Source organism: Prionailurus bengalensis, chromosome C1 (genome assembly GCF_016509475.1).
Source record: "Prionailurus bengalensis isolate Pbe53 chromosome C1, Fcat_Pben_1.1_paternal_pri, whole genome shotgun sequence".
Taxonomy (NCBI): Eukaryota; Metazoa; Chordata; class Mammalia; order Carnivora; family Felidae; genus Prionailurus; species Prionailurus bengalensis.
The window spans coordinates 159,609,437-159,622,767 of NC_057345.1; the positions used below are offsets into that span (position 1 = coordinate 159,609,437).

A 13,331-nucleotide genomic window follows, 5' to 3' on the forward strand; every position below is an offset into this window, starting at 1 on the left:
CTACACATCTTTAAATAGGCTGGAAAGGCATTTTGCACCGTGTAATATTTTCAACTTTCAGATGTTCATGAAGAACATTAGAATTCTTTTAGAACATTAGAACATTCATTTAACATTAGAATTTTGTTTACTATTGTTTAAAGATTATTTGGTCATCTTACATTATATTGTAAAAATTTCTTTCCAAAGTAAAAATAAAGTTTAAAGCTATACTCAGTTTTAGTGGCTCTCAAATCTTTCATCATGTGCTATCACCCATGTTAGACCTTTTTCCTAATTTTGCTCTGGCCTGGTCGTCTGTTTACTACAGACTCTAGAGGGTGAACTGAACTCAAGTTCAGGCCCAAATAGTGTTTGATAGAGGCCAAATGAAAATTCGAAGAGGATTATTTTAGGAGGAAAAGTCTAAGCCTGTGTATAGGTTGAGGGGAAGGAATTAGTAGAGAAGGAGAGAAGGAAGAGTTGAAGATATAAGAAAAAGAGGAGATTAAAAAAGTTAACTTGTAGAACAGATTTCAAAAGGGTATTGTAGTTGCTTATATAATCTGGGTCCCTTCTTTATTGTATATTCTATTAAACCCATGTAAATGTTAAGGTACTTTTTGGGGTTATCTTATGACCAAATTTGTAGTCCAGAAAGATGTATGGAGGGTGATGCATTATGGAGAGAAGAAATTGGCATCAAGGTGACCAGTTAAAAAACTTTGTTGAAAAACCTCCTCCCCCACAACAAATGATGCAGACATGAATGTTATAGTGGAAATGAAGAGGAGGGGCCCAAATCATGTTTTATTTAGGAGATAGAATCTGCATAGTTTGGGAGCTAATACTGTGGTGTAAAAGAAAGAATGTGATGTAGAATAACTCTTAGCATTCTGATTTGGTGACTGAAAAGATTGTGGAGTTTTTAAACCAAGAGGAAAAGAAAGATTCATGGGGGAAAAAAGACAAATTTATGACACATTTAAAACAAATGTTTATTTATTTATTATGAGACAGAGTGTGTGTGTGGGTAGGGGAGGGGCAGAGAGAGGAGGAGAGAGAGAATCCCAAGCAGACTCTGTGCTATCAGCATGGAGCCCAGCACAGGGCTCAGTCCCATGAACTGTGAGATCATGACCTGAGCTGAAATCAAGGGTCTGACACTTAACCAACTGAGCCACCCAGGCACCCAGTGACATATTTTTTAATGTTATCTGAGGGACATCAAACTAGAGATTTCTGCTTGGGAGTTGAGTGGTTGTATCTGTCACTAAGACAAGTGATCCAAGTTTGGAGAGTAGTCAGATTTACTGATTAAATCACTCAGAGAACACTTCTAGTAAGAAGAGAGTGGTACAAAGAGCCTTGAGGAATATAAACATTGAAGGGACAAGAAAGAAAAAAACTTGTTATTCCATTGTATCTATCTATCTATCTATCTATCCATCCATCTGTCTATCTATACCACAACTTCTATATAAATAATACTGCTATGAACATAGGCATGCATGTATCCTTTTAATTAGGAATTTTGTATTTTGGGGGCAAATACCCAGTAATGCAATTACTGGATCACAAGGTAGTTCGATTTTTGAGGAATCTCCATACTGTTTTCCACAGCTGCTGTACCAATTTGCATTCCCACCAACAGTGGATGAGAGTTCCTTTTTCTCCACATCCTTACCAACACCTGTTGTTTCTTGTGTTTTTGATTTTAGCCATTCTGACAAGTGTGAGATGGTATCTCATTGTAGTTTTGATTTGCATTTCCCTGGTGATGAGTGATGTTGAGCATCTTTTCATGTGTCTGTTGGTCATCTGGATATCTTCTTTGGAGAAGTGTTTGTTCATGTCTTCTGCCCATTTTTAAATTGGATTATTTATTTTTGGGGTGTTGAGCTTGATAAGTTCTTTATATATTTCAGATACTAACCCTTTCAGCCATAAAAAAGAATGAAATCTTACCATTTACAATGACATGGATAGAGCTAGAGAGTATAATGCTAGCAAAATAAGTCAGTCAGAGAAAGACAAATATCATATGATTTCACTTATATGTGGAATTTAAGAAACAAAACAAATAAGCAAGGGAAGAAAAGAGAGAGACAACAAAAGAAATGGACTCTTAACTGTAAAGAACAAACTGATGTTACCAGAGGGGAGGTGGGTGGGGAGGGAGGGGTGAAATAGGATTAAGGAATGCACTTGTCATGATGAGCACTGGATGATGTATGGACGTATTGAATCACTGTATTGTACACCTAAAACTAATAGAACACTGTGTATTAACTACACTGGAATTACAGTAAAAGAAAGAAGTTGTTAATGTCAGATATCACAGAGCAGGTAAAATAATCGATAGCAGAATAGTTTATAGTGAACTATAATATCAAGAGTTTATATTTCATGGGGTAGAGAAAGTGTAATTTATAGTTGCTCTCTTTCATTATGAGCCTAGATATTTGGAAGCTACAACTTTATGGTATTTCAAGTTTAAAGATACTGCCTTGGTGCTGTCAAGTTGGGTGTTACTTTATATCATAAATATATGAAGTTCACATTAGTATAATGGTATGAAATCATTCAGAGGTTTATGTGGATATGTTTAGGTATGTTTATGCTTCTTAAACATTAATGTATTGTCTCTTTTTTTTTTTTTAAGAGTTCTTGTCTATTGGCAGTATCAATTGGCTGGGAAGGAGGTGTTTATGTACAGACCTGTGGCCACACGTTACATATAGATTGTCATAAATCTTACATGGAATCATTACGGGTAAGTTGATTTAAAGGTGTATGTATCTTTCCAGGTATTAAATATTTTTATAGCATATATATCCCAGTTCATCTTGGGTGATTTTGATTGCCATTTGAACTATTCAGCCTTGTAATTCCCTGACCCCTTCAGCTTTAGGAATTTCATTTTTTTTTACTTCACTTTAGCAACTGATTTCCATGGTAGTAATTCTAGACTTTGCTACTCTAGCTCTGAAATACTATGCTTTAATATCCTACTATATCATTTTGTTATATGATCACTCTTCAGATTTTCTTATTTCATTTTCATTAGCGTGTTTTGCTTCAGACATCAAGATCTCTAGTCCTTTAACTCCTTTATATTTTCCCTAGCGTTAGTTCTTCCTAGCCTCACTTTTTTGAACAGTGCCTATTCTGCTCTGAATATCATTCATTTAATCCTCCTCCCTTGGTTTTAGACCCAGGCAGCTACCCCTCCAGAAAAACCATAAAACTAAGTTAAGTGGTATGTCTGTAAATTTGTGGTTTCCTATATAATAGTGGCTTAAACTAGGGTCACAGATTGTAGATATTATTTATCGATTCATTTACCTGTCTTTGATCGGTTTCCTCTCTTAGTGTCCCCAGCAGCTATTCCAAACCTTTGCCTCCTCTATCCCAGGCTCTTTGCCTAAACTCCAAGATTCCTTTCCCCTCATCAGATTCTGTCTCTTTGTTACCAAGAAAACAGTGGCTTTCTGTCACACGCTACCTTAGCTTCCTACTTTGCTGATCTATTCCCTGATAAATGAGTCTGCATCCCAACCAATCCTTTTCTTCTCTACTCTTTGAGATAGTATTCCTTCTTCTGTTCAGGAATAATTTTTCTGTTTATGCTCTAATATTCCTTTCTCCCATCACCTTAGGAGCTTTGATCTATTAGTAAGTAACCTCTTTTTATTCCGTATCTTAAGTTTTTCTGCCCATTCTATTGTTTCTTTTCAGTCCATAAAGATGCTCAGGTCCCTGCCATTCAGAATTCCTTCGTTTGACTTTGCATTCCCCTGTAGCTGCAGTTTTTCTCTTTTTCTTAGCTCAACTTCTTAGAAGGTGGTCTTCTCTATTCCCTGATTCCTAGCTCAGAAGCAGTGGATTCCTATTTTTCCCTTCTTATCCTTCCCTATCACATTCATTTAGCAAATTCTATTAATTCTGTTTCTTAAATCTCACTTGACTATACTCTCATTATTGTTGCTTCTGCCTTTTTGTGTATGCCTTCATTTCTCATCTTGACTATTGCAATTGCTTTCTTATCAGTTTCCTTACTCCAAGTCTGATTTATTCATTACATTGATCTTTCTAATATGTAAATCCGATGACATATGTCATTGGCTTAAAGTCCTTTACTGAATTCTTCCTGATGGGATAAAGTCCACTCTTCTCTGAATGGCATTCAGGGCACTTCATGATCTGGTCTTGCCTGTTGTTGCTTCAGCTTTATCTTTCATCAATTCAGCATTAATAAGCTAATTAATGGTTCCTTAAGCACATTATCCATTTTTCATGTATCTCCATTCAGTCGTTCATTCAACAAATATTTATTCAGTGCTTACAGTGTTCCAGATACTTTGATAGACATTGGGGATTCATCAGTGAATAAGACACAGTTCCTTCCCTTTAGGAGTTTACTATGGATTGCATGAGATGGTGTATGTGCTGAGTGTTATGAGGTATACACAGGGCCTTTTTGGAACATCTGCCAAGTGCCAGAACATTTGATGAATTAAGGTGCTTGAGTGATGAGAGATAAGGGAAGATTAGGGGTCATACTGTAGAGGACCTGGTAGTTCATGTAAGGAACTTGGACTTTGTTTAGATAGGTTCTTTACAGAGAGCCATTAAAGCCATTTAAGACTTTTAAGCAGAGATATGTTCAGAAAGATCATTGTGGTAATTGTGTAGATGGTAGGGGATTATGGTGGGATTGCAGGAGAGTAAGAAAGAATGCAATGAGGTACAAAATGATGGTGGCTTGGGGTTAGTCATGGCACTGGAGATGGAGAAGAGCTTAGAGATTTGAAATATATTTAGAAGAAAGGTCTTCTGGATGTGGTGAGAGATAGCATGTGGAGTGTCAGAGGGAGGAAGGAATCAGGTGATCATTGAAAGATTTTGATTGGGAATAAGAGTCACATTAGGTGGATCACGTTGGCAGCAGTATGGTTGGAGGACTAGTTAGGAGATATTAGCAAAGAGAGTAGAAGGAAGTAGATGGAAGGACTTGTGAGATTTATTAATTAGATATTGAGATGGGAGAAGGTAGGAAGCAGAAGGAGCTGTCATGACTCTCTTTTCTGAGATAGGAAGTGTAGCTTTATGCTTCTAGAGTAAAAGGGGCAAGGCTCAGGTGAGTGAAGGGACTTGACAAGTGAGGAGGTGGTTTGGAAGAAACACTTCGGAATTGGGTGAGAGAGTGCTTCATAGGATGTTGGAGAGAGATTGTCAGGAAGTATTCAGGGCTCAGTTGGCGTGGAAACAGTTTGTAGCAAGAAGCTATTTCAGTATTCCATAACAACCCTTAATTCAAGTGTAGAATTGGAGAAGCCATACATTGGGTTAATTTTGTATGAAGGTTTTGTGGAGTGTGCATGATAGAAGGACAAATGGACAGGGAATGAGAAGTATTGACCGAAGAGTTTTTGAAGTGGTAGACGGTGTATAGGCAGGAGAGGAAAGGCTGGATAAAGTGGGGAAAAAAGGAGGAACTAAGACAGCTAGGAGTTGGCAGTCAGAATGTAAGCTGTTTGGATTTAATATTTTCAGATACGGACACTTTGGGGTCATTTCAGTATAAGGGGATAGTCATGGTAGCAGGTGCTGGAGTAGAGTGGAGGTCAAAGCTATAAGAAATAATGAGGTCAGAGAGGTGATAGACTGAGATGTAAGATTGGTTGTCTCCGTTACACACTGAAGTTGCACAGGAGGATGACGGGACTTGGAGCGATGAGGAAAACTGATTTAGGTACCAAACTCCTGAGTGATGGAGGGCAGTGGATGACAGTAAAAAGGAAGGAAAAGGGTGATGTCACCAAATGACATTAGCCACAAACATGGGAGAATGCAAGAGTAAAGATCTCAAGCCAGCACTGGAGATGAGAAGGATACTAGGTGGGAGGGATGTGGGAGAATGAGCAGTGCCTACTTGAGAATGCTTCTGGAGAGGCTTTAGGAAAGAACACATTTTCAATCAAGGCAAAGAGGGGGATCTAGCATTCTTTAAAATTAAATTATAGAGGAGCTTATCATAGAACGTTCTTCAGTGATATCAGGACCCTTTCCCCAACCATCTAGTATGCTCTACTCTTCTTGTATATCTTTAAAACTTAGCTCACAAGTCTCCTCTGAGAAGCCTTCTCTGTTGTATTTTTCACACTATTGTTATAATTTATTCGTTTCTATTTGCTTTTATATTGTTAGGACCTTAAGTGAAGATGTACCTTAAGTCTTTATGCTATCACCTGGCACAGCATTTGACACATGTTAGGAGCTTAACAAATATTTGCAGAATTGGATTTAAGAAGACATGGTGTTATATTTTTAAGAACTTAAAAGAAGTGTCAAAAGTGAAAAAAGTAGAATTTTGTTCTTTTAGTCAAAGTATTTGAGATCCGAGATAAAGCAATTAAGAGTGGGGAACTTAGGAGCACCTCGGTGGCTCAGTTGGTTAAGTGTCCAGCTCTTGATCTCAGCTCAGGTCATGATCTCGTGGTTTGTGGGTTCAAGCCCCGCATAGAGCTCTGTGCTGATGATGTGGAGCCTGCTAAGGATTCTGTCTCTCCTTCTCTCTGCCCCTCCCCACTTGTGTGTGTTCTTTCTCTCTCAAAATAAGTAAACATAAAAAAAATTAAAAACAAAAAAGAGTGGGGAAATTTAAATTCATCCTGACATTGTCATTACCTTTGTAACCATAGACAGATTCATTTTCTTCTCTTTGTATCCTTTTTTGCTCATTATTTTTGTCTTGTTTGTGATAATGGTCATATTGTAGCATTTGTACATTTACATTAATACATTAAAACATATTTTGAGATAGAACATTAGGTTAGTGGCAGAATAAGAAAGAGACTGCTGAGAAAAAGAGTAATATAGTGGTTAGGACTAAATAGCAGTGGCCTAAAGAGCAAAACAGATGTGTGGTGGTGTCATGCAAAAGAAAGGAACAAATGTAACCGTCTGGATTCCTGCCTTAAGTTTTCTGGTTAGTTAGCATGTATAGCAGTCTCTCGTGAACAAGAATTTTCCTAGGCATATACACTTATGTGTCTCTTTAAAAAATTCTCTTTCCTCCTCTTTCTATCAGAAACATCTGAAGAAAAGGGTGATAAATTAATTCCCCTCCTCTTACACTTATGTTCTGAATACTATAACTGAATCTTTCCCCATCCATTAATCCTAAACAAATCCACTGCATGAAGTCCAGTCAGTTGTGTTTGGCAGTTAAAGACACATCACGTTTTTAAGGCTTAATTCTCAAAAGTTGTCAATTCTTCATCAAGAGAGAAAGAGGACGTGCACGCACAAGCAGGGGAGGAGCAGAGAGGGAGGGCACAGGATCTGGGGTGGGATCCATGCTGACAACAGAGAGCTTGATGCGGGGCTCAAACCTGCCAAATGTGAGATCGTGGCCTGAACTGAAGTTGGATGCTTAACTGAGTGAGCCACCTGGGTACCCCTAGGGATGTCTTTTTTTTTTTTTTGTATGGTTCATTTGTTTACCATAAAATGTAATGATGTAAATTTTGTTTTCTGTAGAGGTGTGCATTATAAATTTGTATGTTTATTTCATCTTTTAGAATGACCAGGTTCTTCAGGGCTTCTCAGTGGACAAAGGAGAATTCACGTGTCCTCTCTGCAGGCAATTTGCTAACAGTGTTCTTCCTTGTTATCCTGGAAGTAATGTGGAAAGTAACCTTTGGCAACGTCCTAGTAACAAAAGCATACAAGACCTCATAAAGGAAGTGGAGGAGCTGCAGGGACGGCCGGGAGCTTTCCCAGTAAGCATCAGTGTAAGGCAGAAATACCCTGGTGACCTCAGCTATGCTTTCAGCTCTCATTTTCCTTCCTTTCATTTTCATTCCCTTTCCGAATTGCTCTGGACCTTTAAACATTTAATAGAAATTGCTTTTAGATGTTTTTCTCTTCTGTTTGTGGTTGCTACAAACAAAAATGAGAATAATGGAACAAATTCTTACCCAAGGCTATACTTTTTCCTTCATCTAAATTGTTATAGTTTTAATATACATCTTCCAGATCATGAAATTCTATAAACTTAGATATGGTTAGACTCTTTTAAGATGTTGAAATCTTAAACCAAACAAACAAATAAATTACATACATATGTATCTTGTAATGTGAAGCGTAGTCTAACCACTTTAAAATATGTCTGTTAGGTATATTAGGATTAAGATGATATGTGTACACATACACACTTTTTATGTGTATAGTTATAGATTTGCATACATTGTGTGTGTGTTAGATAAAATATCATACACTTGATTGAACCATTCACAAGTCAGTCTGTTTTACTGTGGGACTTGGTGTAAGTGAACCCATCTTTTATCCCATTCAGTAGGATTTTTAAATTTTATTTCTTAAATTATTTTTTTAAACATTTATTTATTATTGAGAGACAGAGACAGAGCGTGAGCAGGAGAGGGGCAGAGAGAGAGGGAGACACAGAATCTGAAGCAGGTTCCAGGCTCTGAGCTGTCAGGACAGAGCCGGACACAGGGCTCGAACTCACAAACGGTGAGATCATGACCTGAGCCGAAGCCGGATGCTCAACCGACTGAGCCACCCAGGCGCTCCAGTATTTTTTAATTTGATTTAAATTGTTAAATATTTCCCCTTTAATACAGGTTTATGATGTGGTCCCTGAAAGAAGTCATAGCTGTGCCTAGTTTAAGCAGTAAATGTATGAAAACTATTAATATTTGACTTTTGGGACAGAAATTTATAGTTAAAAGCTACTCTGAAAGATTCATCTCTTGGCAGTTTCTTTTCTCCGTTGAAGACTATAATTTTAGAGTCTGTAGTTTTCTTCTTTTGTAAATCCAAATTTTTACGTGTTTAAAATATGCTTAAAGCAAGGGACATCAATATTAGTGTTTGAGAAATGCACTTAAATGAAAATCAGGTTGTTTATAAACATGAAAACTGTTCCAAAATATTATTTTAATGACATCTACTCATTTGTTTAGCATATAGGTTTGTGTGGTTAGTTCATGGTTAGATTATAGGTTACCCAATCACAATATAGAATTAGGATAAGATAAGAGAAAATATTTCTTAATCTATTTTATCTTTGTACAGTAAATATATTTATGGTAGAAAGTTAATGTACATTTGTTTTAACTTTTTAACTTTAATTTCCTAGTGTATTCATATGATAAACCTTGTAGTGTAGACTATATTAGAGAAAGTGAATATGAATAAACTTTATATATGTTTCCTTTTTTTGCAGTCAGAAACCAACTTAAGTAAAGAAATGGAATCTGTTATGAAAGATATCAAAAATACCACTCAGAAAAAATATAGAGACTATAGCAAGACACCAGGCTCACCAGACAATGATTTTCTCTTTATGTATTCTGTTGCTAGGTAGGTATACATGTTATGTACTTCAATATTTACCTATCATTGGTAGTTGGTTTTTTGGTTTGTTTACTGCCATTCATATTTATTTGAAGAAAGGATACGTATTTTTTATGTTGGTTAAAATTATGGCTAGTTTTAGAAATTCCTCAAAGGATCATAAAAATGCAGGTTTCCTTCGTTTTCTGAAGAGTTTTTATTTTAATGAAATATTGGGTGAAATGTTCTTATGTATTATAGGATATGTGGGAAAAAGTATATTGTTAACATTTTGGGACAGTCTACCTCAAAGCATGTGAGTATTATATATGAAGGGTGTTGTTAAGAAATCACTGTTCAAGTCCTATCAAGAAGTGATAATACTGTAAACAAAAACATGGTAATGTATTAAACACTTTTAATTTGTTTTTAATTCATAAGTAAGAAGAACTTATTTTCTTTGTTTTCAGCTAGTAAAAGATCTAGTAATATCCTAGAAGACTGTAGGTGGTTTAGAAAATCAGATAAAGGAGCCAAAGCAAGAGATCAGGCATGCTCTAAGCCTCTATTAGTAGCTAGCAGGGGGCTCAAGAAAATAGAGGTAAATACTTCTCATCTTTCAAATTAGGTAAGATTAGTCTAATTGACTGAGTAGGTGTTCAGTACCTAAGAAATAATTCCAAATAGGAATTTTAGAAAACTTAATTGAATGAAAATGGAGAACCATAAAAGAAGTAAATAGAAAAGAAGCAGGCACAGTTAGGAACTTGTAAACACATTCTGCCAGAACTGATGTTGTAGACCCCTGGATATCCTTAGAAGCATACTTCATATTTCATCCCAAGTAGTGTTATAATAGGTAACATTTAGAGAGATAACGTAACTTGAATGTCATGCAGCAAAATTAGTGGCATGTAGGACTAGAATTCAGATCTGAGTCAAGGTCTATCGTCCTTTCAATTACTGTCCTCCTTTTTCCTCCCCTGTGTTCACATTTTATAGGTCATATGTGCATGTGGTTCATCAGGGCCATTCTGTCTGCCCTGTTCCTGGAGCAGAGGGTAGTATGGGTAAATGAACAATATGTAGTCTTTAGAACCTAGGAAAAAAGGAACCAGACTTAAGGAAATTGCAAGCAGGTTAGAGCTCAAGATAAGGAGACATTAGTCTTTCATTTAAGAATGCAGATGCTGGACATAAATTGATGTAAAAGGATCTAATGGCTTGGGAAGTAATTTTCTAGTCTGCACATTCCTAGACTATTGTTGTCATTTATCCAGAATATTTCGGGAGAACATATAACAGTTAATTCAACATTTTGTGTTTGGACAGTTACCAACTGCATACTTGCAATAAAATACACTTTATTTGAAAACTAAATTGAATATGATTTAATTTTGCTAAGGTTTCAAGGTTTTAAAAAACTTACATACAATATTGTAGTAGTAATGGTGTAGAAGACTGAGATGAATATAGACCCACCCAGTTATGCTATGTGTATGTGTGTGTGTATATATGTGTGTATGTTTATATATATGTTATATATGTGTGTGTATGTATATATACATTTGTGTAAATACTATGTTTATGTTGCTTATTTATGCCTTTCATTTTCTTAGGATTGACCTCGTAAGAAAATTCTGGTTGAATAGGAATGATCTGTCCGTGGAATTTTTCTACAGTATGATAAATCAAATAACTTGATTTAAATTTAGTTTAGTGGAAATTTTAGATTCTTATTTCTTGAATATATAAATTCCTATTTTCTTAAATATCAAATAACTTATAAAGCTTGTCATTTTAATAGGAGACTTTATAGGATACCCAGCATATTTTGGGTTTTCTTTTAAGGGAAACGCAATTTAGTTAAAATTGTCCAGGCCATTGTAAAGTTCTCACAGTGAGATTACATGCCTTTTCTAAGTTTTGCTTAGTCATTAAAAAGAAAACAAACAGAAACCAAATTAATTTAAAAAATTAACAAAAACACAAATTGAAGGAAAAAAGTATATTGTAAGTTTTGTGTCTTAATGTAATTTTTTCAAAGTATGAAACCAGGTCTTTATAAATAACTTATGCCTAGCATATAACCTTATTTCATAAATACATATGATTATATATTATGATTATTTTCATGCCTAAAAGGTAGGCATTAAAATGTTTAGCAATATTTAAAATGTTTAAATGTTTAAGTATTTAGAAATAAACTTATTTGAATTACTTAACTTTTAAATTAAATATTGTGATTCTTTTTTTTTTTTTTTTTTTTAATTTTTTTTTTCAACGTTTATTTATTTGGGGGACAGAGAGAGACAGAGCATGAACGGGGGAGGGGCAGAGAGAGAGGGAGACACAGAATGGGAAACAGGCTCCAGGCTCTGATCCATCAGCCCAGAGCCTGACGCGGGGCTCGAACTCACGGACCACGAGATCGTGACCTGGCTGAAGTCGGGCGCTTAACCGACTGCGCCACCCAGGCGCCCCTAAATATTGTGATTCTTAAATGTATAATTCATTAGAATATACACATTTATTTGTATTTGACGTTAGTAATTTAAATGGACTGCAACCCTGTTTCCCAGAGCTGAATTTCTTCCCACTGAATGAGTAATTTAGTTTGCTCTTTAGGGAACTTAAATTTTTTGATATTTAGGAACAAAATACATCCAGTGGTAAAGTAGCCAATAAAACTGTGGATTTTAATTGTTTTAGAGATTTTTTTTTTGTAAGGCAATACATTATTTCTTTGTTTTTCATTTTATTTGCATGGTAAAGCAACCTTGGAGGATTTTTTTGAGGGCAGTAGAGAAGAAATTGTTGGAATAATATCTTTCTGTTACATTAAAATTAATCAGAATTACTATATTCAAGTTTTATTGTATTTCCAAAAAATGGTCTGTTGCAAATGTCAGTCATTCAGATGGATTATGGAAAGTTAATTTGGGGAAGAAAGCTTTCTTCACTTAAATACCAATTCATTATTTCTTTATTGAAACAATAAATGACACTAATTTTAGTAATAGATTTTTCCAAGGATTTTGGACTCAAGTTACACATAGCCTAGAAGTATTGGTGAGTAGTATTTAGCCTGTATATATATAGCAAGAAACGTGGAAATGGAAAGATGAAACGTGAGTAGCTGAGATGTAGATGGAGAGACATCTTTAAGTCACAGTGGGCAAACTGCTCCATAGAGTGAGTGCACCTTGCTTTACACATTAGTTGCATGATTTTAAACTTTATCAATGAATTATGTTCAAAATAAAAGGAATGCTTGCTAAAATACCATATTATCCATTTTAAAACCAAAATTTATTTGATAATAACCACCCCCCCCCTTTTTTTTTTCTGTTTCACTGCTGGATTTAAGGAAATAGAAGGAAGGGTCAGCAAAAGAAAGAGAATAAACTACAGGGATAAGAGACTCTTATCGTTGGTTATATACCGAAACAAAGAGGTTGCCAGTTCCTAAGGTGTTTTTGAGCATTTTGCTGTGTACCATCAGGGATTTAGAAACTTTATCTGAAATGATTCCTGCTCTCCAGGAATTTACAATGTGGTTGGAGAGACAGAATGAATATATATCAATCTGTATAAAACAATACAGTTTGTTTAAAAAATATCATATTGAAAAAGTGCTGTAGAACTTGAGAAGGGAAGATGAACAAATTGAAATATAAAGTATATGGAAATGCTTCTTTCCTGTCCCAAGATAAAGGAATTAGTTCTCCCTGACTCCTGAAGGAGGTAGAGCTTGAGCTGAGTCTTGTATAATATAAGCTATGGTATGGATGAAGGTATTTTTTTTCTCTGAGAAATTGAGTCACTTGTTCAACCAGTAAGGGGTAGGCTCAGGCCTTGAACCCACACTATACCAGTGTGTGTTTGAGTGTCTCTGTGTGTGCATGTGTATACATGCATTTGTTTTTCAAATTATTGCTTTAAAAATTGAAATTAGTGCCAAAGGAGGGTGGAGGAGGATG

At 35.6% G+C, this 13,331-nt stretch overlaps 1 protein-coding gene across 6 annotated transcripts in view; it reads left to right on the forward strand.

Annotated features, from left to right (window-relative positions):
* UBR3 (ubiquitin protein ligase E3 component n-recognin 3) overlaps window positions 1-13,331 on the forward strand; it is a 241,062-nt gene that overhangs the window by 158,997 nt on the left and 68,734 nt on the right. For 4 of the 6 annotated variants that reach the window (XR_006296850.1, XM_043577008.1, XM_043577004.1 and 1 more), the window contains 3 exons: window positions 2,645-2,755; window positions 7,569-7,781; window positions 9,239-9,375. Coding sequence is in view for 5 of the 6 variants with exons in the window: in XM_043577008.1 (XP_043432943.1) it covers window positions 2,645-2,755; window positions 7,569-7,781; window positions 9,239-9,375 (461 nt within the window). In the remaining variant the exon portion in view is untranslated. The remainder of the gene's footprint in view (window positions 1-2,644; window positions 2,756-7,568; window positions 7,782-9,238; window positions 9,376-13,331) is intronic. The other 2 variants (XM_043577005.1, XM_043577007.1) reach the window with 1 other exon arrangement.